The sequence below is a fragment of the Lampetra fluviatilis genome, chromosome 15 (genome assembly GCF_964198595.1).
Source record: "Lampetra fluviatilis chromosome 15, kcLamFluv1.1, whole genome shotgun sequence".
In the NCBI taxonomy this organism is placed as follows: Eukaryota; Metazoa; Chordata; class Hyperoartia; order Petromyzontiformes; family Petromyzontidae; genus Lampetra; species Lampetra fluviatilis.
The window spans coordinates 1,619,799-1,646,768 of record NC_136289.1 but is presented as its reverse complement, the minus strand read 5'-3'; the positions used below and the strand labels follow the sequence as shown (position 1 = coordinate 1,646,768).

Genomic DNA, 26,970 nt, shown 5'->3' with positions numbered 1-26,970 from the left:
AAGTACAGCAAGCTGATTAATTTCCATCTGAATTCCATCTGTGCTCTGGTTTCCTCCCAGATGTATAAACGCGCAGTCAAGGGCTTGGCCAAACATCCCAATCGAGGGGCATGGAGCTGGGGCCAATTGTTGGTGCCGGTTCTGGCTACCCTTCCCAAGCACGTGTCTGTGGCTCTCCATGCATCTGAATCTAATGAAAACCAAAAATATGCATTTTTTATGTAACGTTTAACAACACTTATCTACTCCCATTGTCGACAACAAAAGAGAATGGTGCCGCGGTGTAATGGTCAGCGCACTGGACATTCAATCAAAAGGTGAGCTTTTAAATCACCCGGTGTGGTCGTTAAAAACAACGGTGCAAGTTTCTTAAATCCCACCGCCGCCTCTGTCCACGCAGCAGTGTAAAAGGGCACCCAGTCGATTGGCGTGTCACGTGCGGTGGGGTATCGTGTGGGTACCCCCACCTCTTCCAAGACGTCTGGCCACTGTGTAAGGAGGCGGTCAAAATGCCCTCCAGAGGGGCTGTCTCGAGCTCCCTCTCGCAGAGGCCCCTTCTGTCAGCAGTGACGTGAGAGTGTCATCGCAGGGCTGCACAATCATGCGTTTGTGTGAGTCTCGGTGAATTGTGACTAAACTTGGTACCGAGAATGTTGAGTTTGTTCAGGTACGCAACAGTTTATAGTAAAAGTGAGTTTTTATTTTTGGTTTCTTTCCCCAAATTATTGTAAGAACGCTGCTATTGGCGTTATGTTAAGAGATGAGTACATTTCGATTTGGAATGGCTGGCAGTGCTTCATCCGCGATCCGCGTTTGAATCCAGATCTTCTTGAAAAATATCCAGGAACTAAGAGAAATACACTGGGCAAAGGATAGCAACTGAAATCACTATGTGACACAATTTTTGTTCCTGGGTAGGAAGTGTTATTTTGTAAGAAAATTACTATTATTCCCCACAAACTTTGCTTTGTGACTAGGACAGTGAAATTTTGAAATTGACCTATTTTCAATGAGAAAACGGGAGAATTTGTGTCTTTTCGTTCACATCAAGTCAGAAAAACAAAATATGAATCAAAATTAAAAAGCGTGTAAAATAGTTTTAGTTTAGTTTTACAACAATGTTGAATTGATAATTTGTGCAGTGAGAACTGAATCTTAATATTAAGTGATGTATTCATATTTGGGTACATATGTAGTGCTCGGACCGACACGACAGCTTCTTGTATTTCCTTGGTTCTTTTTTCAATTATATACAGTGAGGGAAAAAAGTATTTAACCCCCTGCTGATTTTGTACGTTTGCCCACTGACAAAGAAATGATCAGTCTATAATTTTAATGGTAGGTTTATTTGAACAGTGAGAGACAGAATAACAACAACAAAATCCAGTAAAACGCGTGTCAAAAATGTTATAAATTGATTTGCATTTTAATGAGGGAAATAAGTATTTGACCCCCTCTCAATCAGAAAGATTTCTGGCTCCCAGGTGTCTTTTATACAGGTAACGAGCTGAGATTAGGAGCACACTCTTAAAGGGAGTGCTCCTAATCTCAGCTTGTTACCTGTATAAAAGACACCTGTTCACAGAAGAAATCAATCAGATTCCAAACTCTCCACCATGGCCAAGACCAAAGAGCTCTCCAAGAATGTCAGGGACAAGATTGTAGACCTACACCTGGCTGGAATGGGCTACAAGACCATCGCCAAGCAGCTTGGTGAGGTGACAAGAGTTGGTGCGATTATTCGCCAATGGATGAAACACAAAAGAACTGTCAATCTCCCTCGGCCTGGGGCTCCATGCAAGATCTCACCTCGTGGAGTTGCAATGATCATGAGAACGGTGAGGAATCAGCCCATAACTACACAGGAGGATCTTGTCAATAATCTCAAGGCAGCTGGGACCATAGTCACCAAGAAAATAGTTGGTAACACACTACGCCGGGAAGGACTGAAATCCTGCAGCGCCCACAATGTCCCCCTGTTCAAGAAAGCACATATACATGCCCGTCTGAAGTTTGCCAATGAACATCTGAATGATTCAGAGGACAACTGGGTGAAAGTGTTGTGGTCAGATGAGACCAAAATGGAGCTCTTTGGCATCAACTCAACTCGCCGTGTTTGGAACAGGAGGAACGCTGCCTATAACCCCAAGAACACCATCCCCACCGTCAAACATGGAGGTGGAAACATTATGCTTTAGGGGTGTTTTTCTGCTAAGGGGACAGGACAACTTCACCGCATCAAAGGGACGATGGACAGGGCCATGTACCGTCAAATCTTGGGTGAGAACCTCCTTCCCTCAGCCAGGGCATTGAAAATGGGTCGTGGATGGGTATTTCAGCATGACAATGACCCAAACCACACGGTCAAGGCAACAAATGAGTGGCTCAAGAAGAAGCACATTAAGGTCCTGGAGTGGCCTAGCCAGTCTCCAGACCTTAATCCCATAGACAATCTGTGGAGGTAGCTGAAGGTTCGAGTTGCCAAAACGTCAGCCTCGAAACCTTAATGACTTGGAGAAGATCTGCAAAGAGGAGTGGGACAAAATCCCTCCTGAGATGTATGCAAACCTGGTGGCCAACTACAAGAAACGTCTGACCTCTGTGATTGCCAACAAGGGTTTTGCCACTAAGTACTAAGTCATGTTTTGCAGAGGGGTCAAATACTTATTTCCCTCATTAAAATGCAAATCAATTTATAACATTTTTGACATGCGTTATTCTGGATTTTGTTGTTGTTATTCTGTCTCTCACTGTTCAAAATAAACCTACCATTAAAATTATAGACTGATCATTTCTTTGTCAGTGGGAAAACGTACAAAATCAGCAGGGGATCAAATACTTTTTTTCATCACTGTATTTATACTAGAGTAATACAAAAATGAATACAAAATATTTAGACACCAAGGTGCACTACCACAGGCGGGACTGGCCACAGCGGACCGATTTCTCTGTGGGGAGGAACAACGTCAAGTCGGAGCCACTGGTGGACCCCCGAAAGGTGCTCATGCCACCACTGCACATCAAATTGGGCTTTATGACACTTACTACCCAGGAACCAAAACAAATGTGTTACACAGTGTAGCCAGCAGCAGTAGACAGTGCCAGCAGGAGAAGCGAAACTGTTGACACGAATCACAATGCATGGATGAGTCAACACAAGAAACAACAAAAACATTGTAAACAAATTACGCAATAACTATTAATTTTCTTAATAAATATACTACCTTGAGTTGTTTTAAAAGACAATTACCGGCGTTCCAAAATGATGCCTACAAGCAGTTTCAAAGCTTCGCTAGTAATATACATCAGTATAGGCTGACACAGAAATACCATCTGTTATAGATATGAGTGTGTGATGGGTCCCATCAAAGAGCAAACATTGGGGTTGGGTAGGAATATCACTTGAGGACAGCGTGCTGTCAGCCAGTGTGTCTGCCACGGTGTAGAGATGTTAACTACCTCGCCTGGTATACAGGAGGTTGTGGGTTGATCCCGACCGCGACGCCTGTATATTTGGAGTTTGCATGTTCTCCCCGTGGCCGCGCGGATTTTTCTCTGGGTCCTCCGGTTTTCTCTCTCCACATTTAAAAGCAACGTGCGTTTAGATAATTTGGCTGCTAGGAATTTCCACGTGATAAGCCACTTCGTTGAGCTATCATTTGTCGCCAGATAGCTTCTGAAAAAAAGCTGTATAGCTATGTGGCCCTTACCTGGTCAAATAAAAACATTTTTAGTTTAGTTCAGACTGCCAGTGTCAGTCTTGAGGCTGTATCTGTTAGCATGGTGTTTATTCTGGAGAAGTATTTAACTTTGCTTTCCCTGGAGCAAGGCTGTTTGCTGCTGCTGTATCAGAGCCAGCAGGTATAGCAGCGATAGCGATGGCTCCTTACCCAATGTGCGATGCGTCGCGGTGGCCTGGGTTACCAACCGGCACGTCCACTCTCAGCCTGGCGACAAGGTCAGGCCGATGTTTACCCACGCACTCACGCGATCTTGCGATGTGGTTTATGGAATGCCTTGCAAATTGGCAGTACGATTCTTTGCCAAACCGAACAGTTTCAAGTGGCATCCACACTTAGGTTGTGATCTGCCGTAGGTGGCCGTTGCATCATGTTGAACGCACGGTGCGACATCAGCGCTGGGCAAATAAAATAGCCGAGAACGCGACGATGTCATGAGCCTGGCCAGTGCTTGGATGGGAAAACCCCAAGCACAGACAGCTTGTCATACGGCTTGTGGTGCTACGTGGGGAGAGCAGAGGGCAATGCATAGACATCGATAGCTGTCCAATATATATTGCTTGTTCTATGTCTTTGCACCCATCTTCACAAACGCACACCGACCGGCTTGGTGAAATATTGTCACATAACCCCCGTGGTCCCCCGCACCGGTGTGTGGAGGCCCTCATCCGGCACTGCAATTCAGAACAGTGTGCCATCAACAGCGCGATGCTTGTGATGTCTAACAAGGACCTCGCGGTCAAAGTCAAGTTGATACCCAGACAACGGGTGGGCGGTTCTCATCTCTATTGGTCACAGCGTGTGACTGGCAGACATTCCACATTCTTATGGCCAAGGCCAATCTCTATAGGACAACCACCGTTGTAATGTAGACTATTTATAAAACGGTGACTGCATCATTATCCGCACTGCATCTTATCGACGCAACACTGCAGCACATGCTTCCATTTGGGGCGCAACGTGGAGTCTATTTATTTTTTATCTTCTGCTCTCAAACGGGTGACTTGGCTGAGAAGTGGTTTGACGCGAGTTTTTACTTTCACGCGGCGAAAAGGGCAGTGGACAGCAGACTCGCTAAGCTTTAAGCCAGGCGGTAATTTGGCTTTTGGGCCGGTCGGCACATAAATCGTGGCGCTATTCTTGGCGACTGAGAGGGAGAGCTCATTGCGGTATTGTCTGCGGAGTGGCGTTTGGCGGTGCCTGTGGCGGCGTATGCAGGCAGCGTGTCTCGCCTGTCCGACTAAACTCTGGCGATAGAATGTCGTTCCCGGCCTCCCTTCTTTCGTCTCCACTCCGTGCCACGGCGTCCCCTCCTCTCGCCCGTTAATTTGTGCACGGCGGGGGGTGGCAGCTCTCCCCCCCACCCACCCCCCGCTGCACGTCGGGGTCTCAAAATTGCCTCGCGAGTCGCGTTCATCGCTGCAAGGAAATTGTATCAATGCATTCACGGCCGGAACTTTCGGGTGAACCTTGGGTAGAAGCGTTCGTTTTGAAACCAGGCAACCAGAAGCCGAGCCGGTGTCCCGCTCGCCGTGTCTTCTTGAATCGGTTTGTTCAAGCCAGTTGTTTATTTCTTTATTTAGCGAATGCTTTTACACGCGACTGCAATATAGTTAGAGCACCAGCCACGCAAGGGACATACATCAATAGTTAAATACACATGTCAGTGCTATATGTGAGTGGACACCAGCCCCGCATAGCCAGAGAGCCACGCGACAGCTTCCTCCTCCAGCACACTGCGGGCTGTCACGCCGTACGCCCTATCAATGTTCAGAAGCGGCACACACCCTGGCGATTCTACTCAAACCCCCCTGGCGCCTTGGGAGGTCGAAGCACTGTGGCAATCTGGACATACGGATCACTGACGAGGTCCTTGTCAGGCACACATCCACGCATCTCCATTCCACGCATCTCCACTCCTCGCCCTGCATACAGTCGGAGTCGTCGGGCCGTGGTGATATCCGCATTGGCTGTCGGGACCTCAGACACACGCGGGTTGGAGGCTTGAAGATGTCGAAGTGAAGGGGCGCCAACATTGAGGAGAAAACGTCGCTGGCTCTGCCGAAGCGCCCACCTGGAGCCACCCACAGTGCGGTGCCTCGGGTTCGTTGCGGCAGTGAGGACCAAATAATGGCGAGAAATTTCGCCGCTGCGTCGAATCATTCTGATGAGAGACGCACATGCGTAAGGGTTTGTCCGGACTTCTTAAAACAAGTCGTGCGAACTCTATTTGGACGTAATACTTTTTCACTGCATCAACAAAACAACCGTTTTGGAGCCTACATTAATGCCATTTCTGAGTCTCATTTACATATTTTCACGGTGTCCAATGCCGTCAACACTGTGTATAAAACAGACTTGTGCTGATTTGTGATTTAATGCATTCGCGCAACAGTGGGTACAGTGGATAGCGACGGCGGCAGCAGTGACTTGTGCAAGGGGAATCGCTTGTGAACGTGCAGTTCGGCACTCACCATCACCAACACCATCAACATTGCGACCAATTCCAATTAAAAAACGCACACTTCGTGCACCGAATCACACAAACGCATATTAGCGCCGCCGGGCATTCAAGAAACATAATTTGGTCATTTTGGAATGATAATTGGCCTTTGGATACGAATGAAAATTACATAGAAATTATTCCGAAATGTTCACGGTGCCACAATCTCGTCGAGGCCCTTGTATCCATGCGTATAATGCCACCTAAAACGGGGCGTTGTTGATGACATGATGCTTTTGCCGTGAGAAACAGCATGCACCTGCCACTAATGGACATCTGCTCAAATTAAATGAGAGAATCGCTGTCGCGGGCGTAACGCCAAAACCACTTTAGCGCTGCCCTGAGACGCCTCCACTATTTCACACCTCAGCATCGGTAAATCGCTAACGGAGTGCCATTAGAGTATATTTAACTTGGCTGATGTATGCCGTGCAGACAGGCGGCGTTGTGTGTGCGCGTTAAAAAAAGCCAGGCGCGGGGCACTGATCATCCTTGTAAAAGACTGATGGAAAACTTAATGGGATCTCACGTTGTAATTACGGTCGGGAAAAAAAATATCTAATGGTTCCCATTTAGGACTATCCTTTAGGTAGCTGTACTGTGACGGCGAAGTTTAAACTTTAAGTGGAATGAAGTTACACCAGCAATCACGGTGCCATTGAAAGTCATGGAAACGGAGGTCTGCTCTATGGCAACCTCAGTGCCGTTAGGAAGAAAACGGCCAAAAAATGGCAAATCGAGTCTGACACTTAAACATCCACAGCAGGCTTGAATAAAAATCGCGAGCACGTCACATCAGTTATTCATATATTCAGATGGGAAAAGTGGAGGCGTATGGACCCATTTTTTTTTCTGGGGTTGGTGACATTTGGTTTGCATTCGCCCCATCTCACAGCCCATTATGGAACTAACTTAAAGACTCGTCATAAACCATCATGACGCGAACTCCGGTCATCCTCGCAGCGGCGTTTGGCTAGCTATCAAACAAAGACAGTCACTGCATCGCGTGCATTAAGATGTGCTTCTGCAGCCGTCTGGAGCGCTCTTTCTTCTGATAGTAGGAAGCCAATGGAGTTTCGCACTTTGAAATCAATTTTGAAAACTACTTTCTCTTTAAAATGCTTTTGGTGTTTAGTTTGTTACCCATCCCCCACACCTCCAATTAGCACGGTTGGCCATTTACGAAAGAAGTTCAACAATAATACAGATGCACAAATGTGCGGCGAGTTGTTCAATACTGGCCAGTGTGTGGATTGCAGAGCCACCAGGCACGCTACAAGTCATGGACAAGACCACGGAGAGACGCGGCGATACAAACGTCACAGTCTGATATGCGACGCCAGTGACGGTGCAGACCATGTTGAGTATCTCAATACCTACCGGCTGGTATCGTAATTGGTTATGCGATACCAAATTTAGACTTAAAACTTTCGTGACTGCAGGAATTCATATTCTTGGTTCATTCGGCAAAGTCACGTAAATAGAAAAAAAAATCTAAAATAAAAGCAAAAAACACAAGCGATCTTCTTCTCTCCATCTATCCCGTACCCTTTTATGATTCCCCACTACCGCTCTATTGCTGTTATTCATTCATCAATCCTTGTGTAGTGTACTAATTCAGAGACACTAGTAGGAGGCGTTATTCCTCTTGTTTATTCCGGCTCTCACTGCCATAGGGGATAACTCCATACCGGGTCGGGACAGCCAACATTCTTCAAGACCCACAACTTGAACAGGCGAAGACCACGACGATAGCAGCATGACGAGTTCCATTACCGATGGCAGCAGCCCTGACTGTGAGTTGGAGCTCGCCCTTTATTATCTCCAGAGTGGCCAAGCTCCGCCCTCGGCCATGCACCCTTCTGAATCCCCCAGAAGGCTCCAGGCTTGGCCCACGGGTCCAACTGGCTGCTACCCTTAAGTCCATTGTCTACTAATCTCCCAGCTCCACACGCTACAGTAACTCATTCAATGGCACGACACTTGTAGCACGCCCGTGCCATATAAATCACTCTACTCTGGTAACGGTGTGTAAGCTATGTCAAGCGCCTTGAGTGAAGGCGCACTTTAAATATTAGATGAAATAGGACAACAGTTGCTGGCTTCCAACAAAGTCGCACTTGTTTTTTTTTGTGATCGATCCAAGAGGAACGTAATACTTCATTAACCCCTGGCCAGGTCACGTGTGGGTGCTCCAGAGAACCCCGATAGAGTGTGCAGTAATGCCCTGACTGACGTGTTCGCCTGTTACATGGATTCACAAAACGTCGCCACTTTATTATTAACACCGCTACCTGATTCGCTTCACCTCAATCCCCACACTTACGTCGTTGACAGCAGCATCCGTCCTTTCTCGTTATCCGTCGCTTCTCAGCCTTTGCCTCAAAAACCTACCCTGTAAATAGCTTTGATTGACGTCGTCTCGATATTTGTCGTCGCACCTTTCAGGAACGCATCCCCGACGTAAGTCGGGGTATTGCTGTATTTGGCTGACCCTTCCATGCTGTTTAGATGTCTTGGGAGAGGTGGGAGTACCCACACTTTACTCCACCACTAACTGTGGTGAGCCAATTTATACTGCTATGTAAAGAGAGGCGGTGGGAGATTTCAGAAACGCTTCCCTTTTCAAATTCTGTGCTGTAAGTCCAATTGGTAATTTGGACAACCGACGTCTTCACTAGCAAAAAAATTATGCATTATATACTGCTGTCCAATGAGATGTTCATTTATATCTGTAGTGCTTGAGACACGCATCACGCGCTGGGTCGGTATGCGCGCACGTGGCGGACAGTGAGGGCGAACGAGGACATAGGGCGCTGATTGGCTAGCCGTTGTTGTTGCACAAATTAAGGTGGCGTGATAATTAAGGGGGACGTAGGTGGCCGGGGGTAATTGAGGACGCAGGGCATTGATTGGACGAAAGGGGCTGTTATCTGAGATTGGCGCCGGCGTGTCTGGAATAACAACACGACGTGGCACCGGGGGCTGGGGGCAAGTGGCGTCGCGGGGGATGACCTAATTAATTAGGGATAATTGGTTCGGGGATAAAGTGTGAGATGGTGGAGTGAAACGGGAGTTGTTGGTGCCTGGGACGAGAGACGAACGGATGGAGAGACGGAGCAGCGGATAGAGTGAGTACAGCGTAGGGTAGCAGTGGATAGTGAGTCCAGCATAGTAACGGAAGCATCAGTGGAGAGAGAGACAACGGAGAGTGACGACGGAGAGTTACGACGGAGTGGGACGACGGAGTTGATAAAGAGCAGCCGAGCTGGAGAGAGAGAGCGGAGAGGAGAGTCGACGGAGGAGCAGAAGGGAGCGAGCGAGGCCAGCGGTGTGCAGCAAGCGAGCGGAGGAATATTGAGTGATGTTGACGGAGAGTTGTGGGTTGGAATGTACGGAGGAACATTGAGCGGTGTTGACGGGAGAAATGTGGAACTACAGTGAGGGAAAAAAGTATTTTATCCCCTGCTGATTTTGTACGTTTTCCCACTGACAAAGAAATGATCAGTCTATAATTTTAATGGTAGGTTTATTTTGAACAGTGAGAGACAGAATAACAACAAAAAAATCCAGAAGAACGCATGTCAAAAATGTTATAAATTGATTTGCATTTTAATGAGGGAAATAAGTATTTGACCCCTCTGCACAACATGACTTAGTACTTGGTGGCAAAACCCTTGTTGGCAATCACAGAGGTCAGACGTTTCTTGTAGTTGGCCACCAGGTTTGCATACATCTCAGGAGAGATTTCGTCCCACTCCTCTTGCAGATCTTCTCCAAGTCATTAAGGTTTCGAGGCTGACGTTTTGGCAACTCGAACCTTCAGCTCCCATCACAGATGTTCTATGGGATTAAGGTCTGGAGACTGGCTAGGCCACTCCAGGACCTTAATGTGCTTCTTCTTGAGCCACTCCTTTGTTGCCTTGACCGTGTGGTTTGGGTTATTGTCATGCTGGAATACCCATCCACGACCCATTTTCAATGCCCTGGCTGAGGGAAGGAGGTTCTCACCCAAGATTTGACGGTACATGGCCCCATCCATTGTCCCTTTGATACGGTGAAGTTGTCCTGTCCCCTTAGCAGAAAAACACCCCCAAAGCATAATGTTTCCACCTCCATGTTTAACGGTGGGGATGGTGTTCTTGGGGTTATAGGCAGCATTCATCCTCTTCCAAACACGGCAAGTTGAGTTGATGCCAAAGAGCTCCATTTTGGTCTCATCTGACCACAACACTTTCACCCAGTTGTCCTCTGAATCATTCAGATGTTCATTGGCAAACTTCAGACGGGCATGTATATGTGCTTTCTTGAGCAGGGGGACCTTGCGGGCGCTGCAGGATTTCAGTCCTTCACGGTGTAGTGTGTTACCAACTGTTTTCTTGGTGACTATGGTCCCAGCTGCCTTGAGATCATTGACAAGATCCTCCTGTGTAGTTCTGGGCTGATTCATCACCGTTCTCATGATCATTGCAACTCCACGAGGTGTGATCTTGCATGAAGCCCCAGGACGAGGGAGATTGACAGTTCTTTTGTGTTTCTTCCATTTCCGAATAATCGCACCAACTGTTGTCACCTTCTCACCAAGCTGCTTGGCGATGGTCTTATAGCCCATTCCAGCCTTGTGTAGGTCTACAATCTTGTCCCTGACATTCTTGGAGAGCTCTTTGGTCTTGGCCATGGTGGAGAGTTTGGAATCTGATTGATTGCTTCTGTGAACAGGTGTCTTTTATACAGGTAACAAGTTGAGATTAGGAGCACTCCCTTTAAGAGTGTGCTCCTAATCTCAGCTCATTACCTGTGTAGGACTCGTACTCTCGTTGTCTTTCTCGTCTCGTTTATTCACGAGTAGAGTTCACACCTCCTCCTCATCATCGCTCCGGGTCTCTCCGTTCACTCCAATGCACGACCTGCCATTAACAACACTCCATGTCTCTCCGTTCCTACCGTACACTGTGTTCTCTCTATCCACTGCTACCGTACACTGCGGTCTCTCTATCCACTACTAACCGTACACTGTGTTCTCTCTATCCTTATCGTATCTATTCCTGCTCACTGCTGCTCCATCTCTCTCCTGGGCACCAACCACTCCAGCTCCAATCCCAACCAAGACTCCCGTCTCTCTGTTACGCTGTCCCCTTCATCACCGCACCAATCAGTCCCAATCAATTATCTCGTCCCCCGCTTTGCTACTCGTCCCCAGCCTCACGTGACCATGTTATTGCCGCCAGGCCGGCGCCGGTCATTAGCCACTCACCCTTCTGACCAATCACCGGCCTGCGTCCTCAGTCACCCCTAACACCTGTCGCGTCTCTTAACGACCCCCCCCCCCCCCTTAATGCCACGACAACAACAACCGTGTCCTCAGATGCTCCCACTGTACTCTGCTCGCTTTCCTAGCAATAGAACGCGTGGCGCGTGATATTTCAAGTCCTACACCTGTATAAAAGACACCTGGGAGCCAGAAATCTTTCTGATTGAGAGGGGGTCAAATACTTATTTCCCTCATTAAATTCAAATCAATTTATAACATTTTTGACACGCGTTTTTCTGGATTTTTGTATTGTTATTCTGTCTCTCACTGTTCAAATGAACTTACCATTAAAAGTATAGAATGATCATTTCTTTGTCAGTGGACAAACGTACAAAATCAGCAGGGGATCAAATACTTTTTTCCCTCACTGTATATAATTGAATAAAGAACCAAGGAAAGACAAAAAGCTGTCGTGTCGGTCCGAGCACTACATATGTACCCAAATATGAATACATCACTTAATATTAAGATTCAGTTCTCACTGCACAAATTATCAATTCAACATTGTTGTAAAACTAAACTTAAACTATTTTACACGCTTTTATTTAACTCACTCTGTCTGTTGTTGTTGTCGTATCCTCAAATCTTGTAACTTAATTTTAACCCACTTCCCAATGTGCTATCGACTGCAAACTTCTATCATAAAAAATAAAAATTTTAAACATTATTTTTTATATATTATGTTTCGGCTTGGGTGTAATTGTCCACGCTCAACTGACGTTGGCTGTAAATCACCACGGCCCCTTACGTTATGGCAAGCTTTGTGGCCACTTCCTGGAGTCGTGGAGTTCTGCCATTACGAGTACGGTATATTTCATTAAAGCGTGTTTAATTTTTTTTTATATTACTTATTTAATTCAACTAAACTTTTTATTTTACCAGCTAAGGCTCACTGAGCTATATAGCTATTTTTCTGAAGTGACCTGACCGCAAATAATTGCTCAACGAAGTGAAAATGTATAGAAACCAAATACTCGAAACGCATGTGTCTGAGAACTATTGTCAGCACCCTGAGAATATTTTTAAAGGGCGATAAATTATTATTATTGTAGTAGATATGGAGGAAAAACACGGAGGACCCGGATAAAAATCCATGCGACCACAGGGAGAATATGCAAACTCCAAATATATAGCAGGCATCAGGGTCGGTATCGAACCCACGACCTCCTGCATACTTGCACTTGGGTAAAATATTATTGGGGAAGGATTCTGGTCGAGAAGGCGATAGAGGTAGAGAGAAAGTGACGTGGGATATACATTGCGGCCAAGTCTGTGGCTCGTCTCTCTCCAAGATAAACTAAAATGAATGGAGCAATAAAGGAGGCTGCTTCGATTCCCCCCGAATCTTTCTTGCAAAAATATTCCTACATGAATGGATTCTGGTCTTTATAAAGGAAGGAAATTGAACAAGCGTCGTGGTCGTCAATAATTCATCGACGGTATACACGATGTATGCGAGGATGAAGTCACGCAAGTTGAAGGTTGCGTATATATTAATGCACAGACATCAATAGAAGTGAAGGTTGTGAAACGCCTTCCATTGAAATGGACATTATGGATGTAATAATTCAGTAAATAAAAACGTGTCTCCATGCACAGCATGTTGCAAGTGGTCCCGGTTTGTTCAGAACATTAGTAAAGTGCACATTTAATACAACGCAGGGAAAAAATTAACTTAAAACAATGAGCCGTACTTTTGACTTGACATGTATATAAACTCGTGGCATGCAGGGCAGAACAGAAAGTAGGTTGCTGCTTGGCTGCAGTGCATGGCTTTGCTGGGTTTTTTATCCTCTGTATGCATAGGTGTTCTCTGCTTACATTAGAATCTCTATCCAAATCTTTATTTCGACTGGAAGAATTCGATGACTTATGCATCTCTTTTTTTTTACAGCTGTCTAGTAGTGGCGAGTTAGAGTTACAGCAACAAACAATACAAAAACACGAGAGAAGTGCAAAGTACAGGAAAGCTAAGCAAGTGAATAAAAAAGTACAAATTGCATAAACACTACATGCTATCTTGGGGCAATCGGGAACACACGCAGGGCTCTAAGAGAAAATGGCGTCACACCTCGTGACTTGTCTCCTCCTCCTCAAATAAAATGGCGTCACACCTCGTGAATGTCTCAAAGAGGGGGGGGTCCCTCAAAGTCCTTACGAGGTTTCATCGGATGTTTGAAAATGTTTTTATTTTTTTCTAAAATAAAATTCTACTCGTGCACAAATGTAACGTGTTCCGTTTCGGTAGCACATTTTAGAGCTTTATTGAACAAATTTCAATCGCACGCAGCAAGTTGCTTTCACAATTGCGTTTGCAACGAAATCGATGTTAATTAGCTGCGTTACTCCCATAAGCAGCAAGGAGAGCGAGTGAATGAAAGCAAAATGTATCGCAATGCATGTTGCTTAATTCACGAATCCTGATGATATTCAGGTACCAACAAATAGCCAATATCTGAATGGACAGCGAAGCACTCCGTCGTGCCATTCGTTAGAGCACCTGTTTACACAATGATGGCAGAATTAGTAATATTTCTTTGTTTTGTTTACTATGCAAACACAATTACTTGTAAAGAGTAATTATTTACAGCGTTCCCCGATGTGCAGGCATTGTGTTGTCGGAGTGTTCTACTTAAGTGGAACAGATGCTCCGGCACACGCAGAAGACACAGAGAGTGCTGCTGGGAAAGTAGCTGCTTCTACAACTTCTTTTGTACGGCTGCTGCTGTAGATGCAGAGCAACGACTACAATTTCACATTCAGGTGGTGGTAAAGGCAGATAACTGCGGGCAGGAGCAGTAGCGGAGTAGTGTATCGCAGTGGTGATATCTTCTTCGTGTTTGTGGATCGGGGTATTGCATCGCTATACTGGAGAGTTCTTAATTTTACATCAACGCGGCGACCGAACATCGATCGTCGATCTCCCGGTCTCCAGAGCAACAGCACAAGCCAAGTAGCTGCTTGGTGGCCATGAAAAATAACCCGCACATGGAAACGAAACTTGCGAAGACGATGCTGCGATGGAGAACGTCCAGGATGAGATGCGCAGGTGCGGCTTTGCATCGCGGGGGCATTTTGCGCAGATATCGAGCGTGGCGCTCATGCGTGAAACGAACACAGCCTTTTTGTCGATCTTCTGGGCGAAGGCCTCCCAACGCACGCCGTTTAAGTCGTGGGGGTTGGGGCGGGTGGGGGTCGCTCGCTGCCCCCACCAACCCGCAATGACCAGCATGGTGAAGTATGGTCTAACTGGTTTTTGCGGGTTGGTGGAGGCAGCTGGCTGCCTAGGACCTGTTCAAATCCGCCAGTACTTACATCAAGCCTTGGCTGGGAATCACACGGAGGCGGGCGAGTTCATAACGGTGGCAAGATGTGAACTACCTCGCCTGGTATACAGGAGGCTGTGGGTTCGACCCCGACTGACGCCGACGTATTTGTTGTTCGCTTGTCTTTCTCTCTCCCCGAGGTCGCGTGGATTTTTTTCCGGGTTCTTTGGGTTTTCCCTCTACATTTAGAATCAACATGCATTTAGAGTATGCGGCTGCTATACATTTCCTCGTGATAAATCACTTCGTTGAAAAGAGCTATGTAGCGCAGTGGGCCTTACCGCGTAAACTAAAAATAGTTTAGCTTTTAAAATAATGTAATATTAGTTGATAACACAGGGCACGAACCACCATCCATCCCCGTGGTAATGCTGGTGACACAAGTGGACTTAAACGCCCCAAGAGCTCTGCTGGATGTAGCTGCCTTAATAAACATGCACACAGCTGCAATGGCCTCTGAATGATCCGAATATGTTCTCTCTTTTTTCTACTGTCTGACCGAATGCCTGCACAAGAAGACCACAAGCAACATTACCTGAAATTATAAACTATTCAACAGTTTTTGTTTTTTAACCAGGTAAGGCCCACTGAGCAGTATAGCTCTTTTTCAAGAGTGGCCTGGCCACCGAAGTGGCTTATCGTCGTGTGGACATTTCTAGCAGCCAAATACTCTAACTGCATGTTTATAAATGTGGAGGGGAAAACCGGAGGACCTGGAGAATAATCCACTTATATTCGTTGAGCTTCTCTTCCTAATACATCTGCCAACTGTAGGGTACATTCTATCCTATTCCCTATTTAAAAAAAAAATAATCATAATAATGTTTAGTTACATTTGGTTTAACTCATGCAGATTGCATCTCACAATCGTTGAGGAACCACAGCTGAGCTTGGATGGCAGCCAGGCCATGGGCCACGCTATCAACGATTGTCCAAACTCTGTAGTCCTCTATATATTAAGATGGTACAGCCAATTAATGAGTGTTTATACGTTTTTTATAGAATCTCCCGTCATCTTTTCATGCCAAAAATCAGTGCTATCGAAGAGTCCGTCTCATGCCTTGCATTTGCTCTTTAAACTTAGCCTGCAATCATTGTCATCTCAAACATTGTTGCATTCCATGATCTTATTATATACATTATATGGCTTACTCTTTGGGTCTTTCGGTAAAGTCCCGCAGTCACGAAAGCTTTAAGTCAAGTATATGGCTTCTTAGATTTGGACACTCGTTTCCTTATGTTCCCTGTCATAATGAGAACACTTTGGCTCAATCACAGCCATTTTAAATCCTTCCCGAAGTGGTTTTGTTTGCTTACATTACCCCCCTCCCTCCCTTTCTTCCCTCCTCTCCCCTTCCCTTACAAATCTGCTGCTCGTGAACGTTACCCCTATGGTGGTAGGTCAGTGAGCCCCAAGTGCCTCCAGTCGCCTTCCTTCTCCGTGGGAGTATCTTTCCGGTGTTTATTGCGCGCTCGTGACCTGTATTCCCCTCGTCCATGTTTGCGTTGTGAACGTATTGCGTCTATGAGAAAGGAAAACAACAAAAATCCTTCCCGAAGTGAGTCTGGGTCTGATGTTCCTTCTTCTAAGGCTTACTTCCGTCAAGGTGATGTCCCCGATTGTTTCACTGGTCCACATTTCCGCTTGTTTGTCTCTCAGTATAAATCAAAGCATGCATCCCTCCGTGCTTCTTTGCGCACTTTTCAGCTGGTACCATAAAAATTGCGACAGTAATTTTCTATGTTTTATTCACTTTCGCAGGATGTGTGTGTGTGTGTGTTTAAATCCATGAAGTGAGAGAATGTCCCTAGTGTCCATTTGCCTACAAATGTCCCCTGGCAAGAACATATATAATATGACATAGAGTAATGCTTTCCTTACCCAGGGTCCAATCTCAACATTGATGTATATTTTAATGGAATACCTCAAAGCAAGTGTTGCTGTGATCTAACACATTGTGGCGTAGTGCGTGAAGCCTTCCCCGTGAGCTGGAGAGAGTGTGGTCAGGCCGGTGTGGGAACGGGTTTTGGGGGAGAACACGCCAACCAGGTCTAGCGAAACGTAGGCTATTTATAGACGGACCTCTCTCGGGATTGGCACAGGGACCGAACAATAGGCTGCGCAGCCCTATTAAAGGAGAGCCCGAATTTGTGAAGCAGAGTTGCATAGGAGAGGGGGAAAACCTCTGGAGGAGGAACGCGGGAACTCTGAAGCAGAGTTGCGTAGGGGAGGTGGACGACCCCCCTTTACCCCCCAAAAGCTTCCGTGTGTGTCTCGGGGAAGCGGTAGGGACCTTAGGTGTCAGTGGATGTGTGTGGCTGATCTTGTATTGATTCTATTCAGTTGATGTTGTTTTTGTGATAGCCTGCTCCACGGTTGTAACTCCTCTGCCTGGGATGGTCGATGTCAGCTCGGGGAGTAATAAAAAGCTGAAATACCTAACAGCCAGGACTCTGAGTGGTCGAACACCAGCGCAACTCTTTTCACCCCAACCGTCAGCCCTCCTGATTAGGCAACGTGGCACACATTACACATCTGATTGGCAATTACATGGTAAGGCAGGTTCCAATTTCAGTTTAGAGATTAATGCCCCTAAACCTTTGTATACAAATATAGGCTTACAACCCAGTTTGTATAATGTTCTCACTTGAAATTGTGGTCAACGTTGCCTCATCACATGAAGCAATTCCTCATACAGTACCACATAGTAATATATCTGTGCCATCTGCAGCGGGTTGAGCGGAGTGGCACGGTTTGTTTCTGTGCCACTGCTAACATAAGTGGCGATTGACATCTGAGCCAGTCCCATGCTGCCCTTTCACCCAGCCCACACTGATTGGTGTGGTGAAGCATGGTCAAACATGCCCACACGTCATACAGCAGGAGGAGGCCTTCATCCAGCAGTGGCTTGGTAAAAGTTTTGAATTAATTATGTTATTATTGCTATGATTGTCATCTTCAGGGGGAGGATTAATTCATCACAGACAATGCTATTCTTATTTCCCCATTGATTGCATTGCAGAAAGAGTCCTCTCGTTTCAAGGTTACAAGGAAATATACGCTGCCCTCATTCTGCATACGCCACTCATGCTTTAGTCCGAGATTAAACTTTTCCCTTAACCTAGTCCTCAGACGGTTGGATTATAATGAAAAAATACCGAGTTGAATATGAATAAGAATACATATTTTACGAGGACAGCTGTGTCCTGGATCATTCCATCCACCCTTGACCACAAATATAATTTTGGCATCAAGGTAAAGTCGAATCGGAGGCTCCTTCCCAATATTATATCCGCACTGCATGCGCGGCATTGCCTTTTCAGAATGTCTCCGTGCATTTGGGAATACAGTATTTAATTTTGCGGGTGATTTTTGTAAATGTAGCAACTGAGTTTGTGACACGTTCGCAATGACCTTCACGGGCTGCTATAATTACGTTTCCTTAATCTAACTGCGAACAATATTATTTATGGATTCTTAAATGACATTCGGCTAAGTGTCGTCAAAATGACGGTGCCTTTATAACAGCCCCACAAAACTGGCTCTATGCAAACTAGCTTAGCACCTTGTGCCTTAGTAGCAAAAGTTGGTGCTGCTAACCGCTGGACTATTTAGCCACAACAACAACGTACACGTTCTGTACTGTTGGCTACGTACGGTGCGTTCTTTGGTCTGACACTGGTGAGACTAGGCCATGAAGAAGGCGGTCTCTGGTGCAGGCCAATCAGTTTCAATGACAATGCATAAATAATTATCAGAGCATGTTTGTTTGCATGCTCACCACAAGTATGTGTGGTTCATTCAGACACGATTCCTTGCAACAGGTTTCTATTTGGTGTTTGAACATCTTAACACCTTCTGTTTCATTGTCACAAAGGGTAAAACGTATTCATATTTTGCATACGATGTGAAAGAAGTTCAACATATGTACATACGTGGGTAATGCACCACCACAGTGGCACAAGTGTAATGTCCCATAGTGAGACTTACACACGGACAAGTGTTGGGGAACATTTCGAGGAAGCGATCAAGGGGAGGAGAGAAAGGAAGCAATTAAAGGGGTCTGCAGGGATGGCAAGCATGGAGATATGCACGCTGAGAATGACACTGAGACAGGAATGGGAAAAACGCGGATTAGGGGACATACGCAGGTTGCCGACGTCATCCAAACCGTTTAGAAAAAGTTCGTGGGCTTGGGTAGGACACGTCGCTAAGAAGGGACGATGGGGCAAGAATAATAACCGAAGTGGGAGCCATCCCATCGCTCCATCTCTCATCAGTGGATGTCTGAAAGGGCGTCCACTGGTTTGGAGATTAATGCAAAGCAAATCTGAAATCAGGCCTGGATATGTTATATTATGTATGAATGGAAATAGATTTTTGTTTTCGGAATGGTCCGTAGAAACGTTTGCGCTTTTCACGCCAAAAGTGGTGTTAGGTGACATTGGGTGACGTCACTATCGTTAGCAGAAAGACATTTTACAGAGACATTGGTACATAATTATTGCACAATTGATGAATATATTAAATACATTTTCATTGATACATTATGCCAATGATCAGAAAACCAGAAAATATCCTAAATCGTCCTGAAAAATCAGATAATCCGAGAAACCTGCATTTTTTTAAACCCAGACCTCTTCCCCACCAGATTCCGTATTGCAAAGCAATCCTCTGGGGCAGGAAGTCGAGCAGAAAGTCGAGCAGGAAGTCGAGCATAGCCAGAGCGTGTGCGGTGAAGCTACGTTGCTGTTTGCAGTAATGGGATGATGAGTGCTGCACTCCATGCTGTGTGCGTGAGCAGTCGTGCTGGTGCTGGTGTTTGGGCTGTGCTGGGCTCCGTTCCACGTCGACCGTCTCTTCTACAGCTTCGTCACCAAGTGGACCGAGACCCTGGCGCTCGTGTTCAACACTGTGCACATCATGGCAGGTGCAGTGCGAGTGCGGACGCAGCCCCGACTCGAACGTGGGCAACAATGCATTGAGACCGAAATGTCTCTTTCTCAAGGGGGCCCAAAGCAGATATTATAGTTGTATGAGTCAAGTGAATGCAAAAATTATGCGACGGACAAGCTACGTAACTGAATATCAGAGTCGCTTGAAATAATTACGTTGATAGACAGCACTTGCCCCAACAGTCCTGTGTAGGCTGCTACATGGGAGGTGGGAATGGCTGTTTATATTTCTTACTTTCACCCCTGACTGCAAAACCACCGCGTCGTTTCTCCCCTGCAGGCGTCCTATTTTACCTGAGCTCCGCCGTCAACCCGATCATCTACAACCTGCTCTCGACGCGCTTCCGCGCCGCCTTCCGCGAGCTGCTCTTCCGCCAGCTCAGCCGGAGCACCTCGCTGGGCTCCAGTCCTGCCAAGCTGTCGCTGGTGAACCGCCACAGCCTGACGGCGCTCAGCGGCCAGACGCTCAATCTGGGCGAGCTCGTCGACCTGGGCTGCCCCGCGCCGCTGCTCCCGGCGCAGGCCAACGCCGCAGGAACCGCCGCGCGGACGGCCACACTACCGGTGACCAGGGAGAGCATCCATCACATCTGCCTGTGAAGAGGAACTGCCGGCTGTAAGCCACCGAGAAGCTCAGGAGGCCCGGATTGATGCAGCGGGGCCTTTTAGAGACTGCAGCCCCAGTGTCGGATTTTTCGGGGTTCTAACAAACATATTTGAGTGCTTTTCTTAACGGTTGAAATGCAATACTGTGGCACTATGATACATGCCTGGTATGCAGAAGTGCGTGGGTTCGATCCCGACCCTGATGCCTGCTGTATATTTGGAGGTGCATGAAAGACAGTGGTGTTTGACGTCCTAAATTATTACCATGGTAAAAGTAAACGGGAAAAGTGCAGCCCTGCACTGGCATGCCACTACTGATGGAAAGGCCTCCGATAGAGGATATTTGACCTACCTCTTGCAGAATTAGAATCAGAATATTTATTTATACCCGAGGAATCCAATGAGCTATAAAGCTCGTTTTCACAGATGTCCAGAAGGGGCACGGGGTAAGAACGTTACAACAACACACAATACAAACATATGATCGTAGTGCAAAGTACAAGAAAGGTAAACAAATCACCAAATCACATACAACTAAACCATCCCCATCCTACCAGGCAAACCCCACTGAGGTATTAACTTGTGTTTCTAAAGCAACCTGATCATAAATGATAGCTCAACAAAGTGGCTTATCATTTGGACATTTATGCTAGCACAATAATCTACATAATCTCAATGCATGTTTCTAAATGTGGAGGGAAAAACCGGAGGACCCGGAGAAAAAAACCCACACCACCACGGGGAGAACATGCAAACCCCAAATATACAGCAGGCGTCAGGGTCGAGATCGAACCCCCGACCTTCTGCATACTAGGCGAGGTAGTTAACATCACAGCTTTAAATTGGTGAGAGCAACCCAAACTATACCCCAACACATGTGACCTGCCGATCGAACAACTGCAGAGTACCGATTCATAATGCCAAGTCGTCAGAGGCAGGGGAGCTTCAAGAAACCTGCTCCAATCGTTTCACCGTTGACCCCCGTCTTGCAAGTCCAGTTTTGCTCACCAGTACACCACAGCGGCAAATTAATGTAACGGTGTAAGGCCATTATCCGGACTATCTATAACATCATTTGCATTTCTAATTCTTGACTGTCGGGTATTGCACACGCTAGTTCGCTGTGCTCACTCTAAATGTGGACACGCAGTCTTTGTCATACAACCTCCTGCGATGCAGCAATTAAACAGACCGGTAGGGCATCACGCGAACGTCAAAGCAACACAAGGCCACCAGCAAGAGAACAATTACATGTGCCCACAATGACGACGAATTCCTTCACCCGAGATGTATGAGTACTCTTGTTTTAAATTAGTTGGGGGGAACTGTTTACGTGTGAAAGTTAAGTTTCAATCTGTCGTTCTCAAATCAGCGCTTAGCCCGTCACCGTGAGCGCACGATCGCTCACTCGGCCAGCAGCCAACTCAACTGCTATTTGTCTTTGTGTGCTGGCGTGACTTTGTCAGCTGTTGTACTCTTGGGACGAAAGTCAACGTTGGAATTGTGTTGACCACTGAATAACCCAAAATATTGTTGTTATTGTCCTTTAAGCACAGATTTAGAATATGTATTAGTACTGGAGGAATCCGATGAGCTCTAAACAAAAACACGATAGCAGTGCAGAGTACAAGAAAGGTAAACAAATCACCCAAACACAAATAAAACTAAACCATCCCCATCCTATCAGGCAACGATCAGAGGTATGAACTTCTTTTTCAGAAGTGACCAGGCCACAAATTGTAGCTCAACACAGTGGCTTATCATTTGGACATTTCTAGCAGCAAATTTATCTCAATAATCTCAATGCATGTTTATAAATGTGAAGGGAAAACCCGGAGGACCCGGAGAAATAAATTCACGCAACCACGGGGAGAGTGACATGCAAACATTGTTGCTCGAGAGGGGGGTGACGAACGGACACTTGGTTACGCCACCGAAATCAGAGGGGAACGTGACGGTTGTGCCAGAGGAACCCACTGGCCCAATTCGCCGTGTTGTTTTGTTTATCACAGCTGCAGTGTCTCGAGTCAAAGAAGCAATGGGCAGCACTGACCATCGCTGGCTTTGAACTAATGGTGGACAATCTACATTACTATAGCAGGGACTCATTAACACTAATCAACACGGCCAAGTCTGACTTTTTTGTTGTTGTGCACCCTGGAGCAGTGGCTCTCAGGAGTGTGGTTCCCTGGTACCCCCGGTCGGTGATCCGGGACACTCCTCGAGGTGGTCCGCGGGGCCCGTGATCCGGGCAATAATGACGTCTATTATACCTTTTGTTTCTGACATGAATTAATATTTTACTTATATTTGGTTAAAAAAAAAAGTTCGTTAAACTACCCTGATTAAACTACCCTAACCCTGATATATAAATGCCCCCCCTCCTCCCCCTTAAAAAACCTTATAGCTGCGTAAAAAAAAAACATGTTTTTATGTTGCGGTAATATTAATCATTTTGTATTACAGGGACTCCTCCACTTACGAACGAGTTAAGTTTCAGAGGTCTGTTCGTAAGTCGATTCGTTCTCGTGTCCAACTCTACTACTGTCGATTCCAAGCATGTGGCACGGCATGTACACGAAACACGAGGGAATGGCTTTAAAAGTTGTATCATGTCCTGTAAATGTAGATGTCACTGGTTCTTCACGTTCTGCATATGTAGATGCCACCACCACCATCTGTTGCGCGGTGGTTGAACTTACGACTCTCGGTCCAAACGGGTAACTGGGCATACGTATCTCTGAAAGTTCGTAAGTCGAGTGCTCGTAAGTGGAGGAGTCCATTTAGAGAGAGATATGAATGCGTTTTGTCACCAGGGGTGGGGGCGCTGTGCGGTCCACGGAAATGTTTGCATCGGCTGGATGGTCCTCGGGCTAAACAAGTTTGAGAATTTCCGCCGTGGCGAGATGACCGAGTTGACCCGTGAGTGGTATTTGAACATGGCTTTTCGGTGGCTTTTCCGGTGGCTTTCTGGTGAACTTGGCTTTCCGGCGGGGAGGTGGGGCACCTCTGCTTTCGTGCCACCCACGCTGGGCTGCGCAGGTGCCGGCCCACGAATGAACGCACCACAATTCAGATGGGGTTGCACGATGTCTGGCATCACGAACCCCTGAACCTTTGTCCCCGTTGTGCAACGGGAACGAGATAAGTGGTGGCTGGATGCGCAATAGTGTTGAATCCATTTCCACCAACAGCCACGGCGACTGTACGCGCCGGGCAGCGAGTTCACTTTGTTATTGCGCGTGTTGCTAATTGAGGCAACTTCACAAATGAAAGCGTTCGAATATTTACATCCAAGACTCAGCCATATGGGATATCACGTGTTGCGTTTGTAGCTATACTGTAATCGGACTGGTCAGAGTAATTTAATGTGATGATATTCACATTCATGGCATCCAATCCAATGAAACTTGCATCGCTTTTGTAAATAATTTATGTCGTTATTGATTGTTATTTTGTAATTGTGCCTATTGTGAGTAAAGTTTGAGGCGTGTGTATTTTATGTGCAGTACGTATTTTCCCAATGTGAGGAAGAGCGATGGTGCAGCGGCTTGCGCACGGGCCACTGATCTCAACCACTCGAGTTCGACTCCCGGCTATGGCTATACCACGAGTAGCGAGTGATATCAGTACTGGCCCTGGTCCCTTCAGACAGTCCAGTCTAACTTACCTAAACATTTAAAAATATATATTGTACCAGGTAAGGCCCACTGAGCTATCTAGTATCTTTTTTTCAGAAGCGACCTGGCCACAAATGATAGCTCAACGAAAGTGGCTTGTCACGTGGGAATTTATAGCAACCAACTACTTTAAATGCGCATTGATTCTAAATGTGGAGGGGAAAACCCAGAGGACCCGGAGAAAAATCCACGTGACCACGGGGAGAACACAGTCACTTCCTTAGCCATCTGCTTCGTCATGCTGTATCACATTTGTTCATCACATGCCAATAAACATATACATTATAAGTTCTAGATTTGAAGCTTTCATGACTGCAAGGATTCATATTCTTGGGGTTTTTCGGTAAAGTCACGTAGTAAAAAGAATTAAAATACATTTTATTTTATTTCTATTATATGTCATTGTTATCCTCAGAGGTGGGTTATGTCCAAATTAAGTGCTCTTTCTGTACTGTTGTCAATGATTTAGCCTGGTAAGTCCCAAGTCTCAGGATTATGTTTCATGGCGGGATAGGCATTGGGGATGTTTGGACAATTTAATGCAAGATTGCTTGGAATATTTGAGAAGACGCAATGTATTATTGGTGGACCATCAATCAACTGCTGCACGAACGATTGGCACCTCACAGCCTTCGCAACCTCATGCCTTCAACACCAAAAAGACGGAAACAAAATCCCCCATATAGCCTTAAGTGCTGTTAGCACTTCTGAAGGCCGGCACTGCACACGAGAGGGTGGGTGGCCAGCACCACGCCCGACCGCTTTGGTCTTCCCAGTATTGACACACTGCACCAGATACTCATTTAAGGCCGAGTCGACCTAGGGGATGCCCAAGACCTGTTCAGATAATCGTCACTGGTGTCGACCGTGAGCGGGAATCAAACCCGGATCGCCGGATTCATAGCGCAGCGCGCTAACCGCTATGCCACCACCATCGTATTCACGGATATTCAAGCCAACACCGTGATCAGTGGGATAGGCATTGAGTGTGCAGACGGTGCAACGGCACTAGGATCCCACAGGCCAGAAAGGGAGGGAAATTGAACAGGGAGCCTCTTTTCATTTCTAGTACCAGGCCCCATGGCGACCAGCCTACGACACTGGATGGTGGTACATCTTACACTATACCAGCGCTTAAATATGCCGTGCATACACGAGATGCAGCACGACATCGTGTGCTGTCCTTCTCCTGCAACTTCGATTAGTATGGTTGGCTACGTACGGTACAAAAGAGGTTCAACATACATACAGATGGAAAACCGTGTGGTGGTATAACATGTATGTATGTTAAACATCTTTCACACCGTACATAGCCAACAGTGCTAATCGGAGGTGCGAGTGGACACAAAATTAGGAATTGCTTCTTCAAACGGACGATACAATACGGGCATCGAATTGTGACCTTGAAAATATATCGTTTATGCAAGTGTTGGTGCATGAAAACGAATTCTTTTTTTTTAGTTGGAACGCAAGATGGTAAAAAATTAACCTGTAAAAACAAAGTTTTTCACTATAAATCCTTTATATGCGTGGCGGCTAGAGTCCTCTCGTCCTCTGGCTTGAGATGGCTGCCACCTATGGGTCAGTTGATTGCCTCCCACCATTAAGCAATTGGTAATTACATATAATTTCTTTTTTCTAAAAAGTGTAAAATTTTGGAAAAACATTTTCACGAAAATTAATTGTCACGCACAACGAGTCTGTGTGCAAAATGTCAGCTCGATTGGATCACGGGAAGTGGGTAAAAAAACGACCGAAAGATTTGCACGGTCGTAAGCGCGCAAGCAAGCAAGTGATCTTAATATAAAGGATTTTTTTTTAAATCGCGACGAAGGGGGGATTTGAACCCACGCGTGCAGAGCACAATGGATTAGCAGTCCATCACCTTAACCACTCGGCCACCTCGTCTCATGCACTCACACACGCAAGCACATACAACCAGAACCAGAATGAAGACTTGCACGCACATACATACAAACAGACTCCCCCCCCCCCACACACACACAGTCATACCATTATTTTTTCCTAAAAAGTGTAAAATGTTGGAAAAAAAATTCACGAAAATAAATTGTCACGCACAACGAGTCTGTGTGGAAAATGTCAGCTCGATTGGATCACGGGAAGTGGGTTAAAAAACGACCGAAAGATTTGCACGGTCGTAAGCGCGCAAGCAAGTGAACTTAATATAAAGGATTTAAAATTAGACTAAATGGAATCTGAAATCAACTTATGACCCCTAATTGTGAGAATTCAAACTCGCTGAGATGCCGAGTGCTCCATGGCTGCTAGAACGAGGGCCGTGCACCAGCTCAGAGCTGAATGTGTAGCCGAGGCTGTATAACACATCATCAGTCTTGCATAGCCCTGCTTCCCTGCTGCCACATCAGTGCCTGAGGTTGTTAAACAGAAGACAGCTCTGTGCAAACTGACCTAAATAGATCCTCATTGGGCCTCAACATCTTTCACTTTAATAGCGTTTTGAACATTCTGTCCCCGAATTATAAATAAGGTCACGAATTGTTGTGTCTTAAATTACATTTTGAAACATTTTCCAATTGTTCCATATTACATTCATTACAGAAACTTGATTACAAAGTGACCTTTGTTCTGACCATAGGGCACATTGTTAAGAGATAAATATTTCAATCATTACATACAAATGGCACGAGAGGGCAAGATAAGCCAAAGCAAAGTTCTTGCTAACAATGTATACAGCACAGTGCAGAACTGTGCCACAGAACATTCGTGATCAGCAATTGTCAATCCACTGCTGGATGAGGACAAACTGCCGACATTTCTCATGATCCCGCGATGTAGAAGTCTGTCAAACACCTGCGGACGAGCATCT

General features: G+C 46.1%; 1 protein-coding gene and 1 non-coding gene across 2 annotated transcripts in view; one reads left to right on the top strand and one right to left on the bottom strand.

The window, feature by feature from the left end:
* Window positions 1-20,436, top strand: part of LOC144936050 (neuromedin-U receptor 2-like) — a 44,341-nt gene extending 23,905 nt beyond the window's left edge. The window contains exons 3-4 of the mRNA XM_078862860.1: window positions 19,686-19,811; window positions 20,117-20,436. Coding sequence (XP_078718986.1) covers window positions 19,686-19,811; window positions 20,117-20,436 — 446 coding nt within the window. The remainder of the gene's footprint in view (window positions 1-19,685; window positions 19,812-20,116) is intronic.
* Window positions 20,437-25,948: 5,512 nt separating this feature from the next.
* Window positions 25,949-26,030, bottom strand: TRNAS-GCU (transfer RNA serine (anticodon GCU)). Its single transcript has one exon. It is a non-coding gene; the product is annotated as a tRNA-Ser (tRNA).
* Window positions 26,031-26,970: the final 940 nt, after the last annotated feature.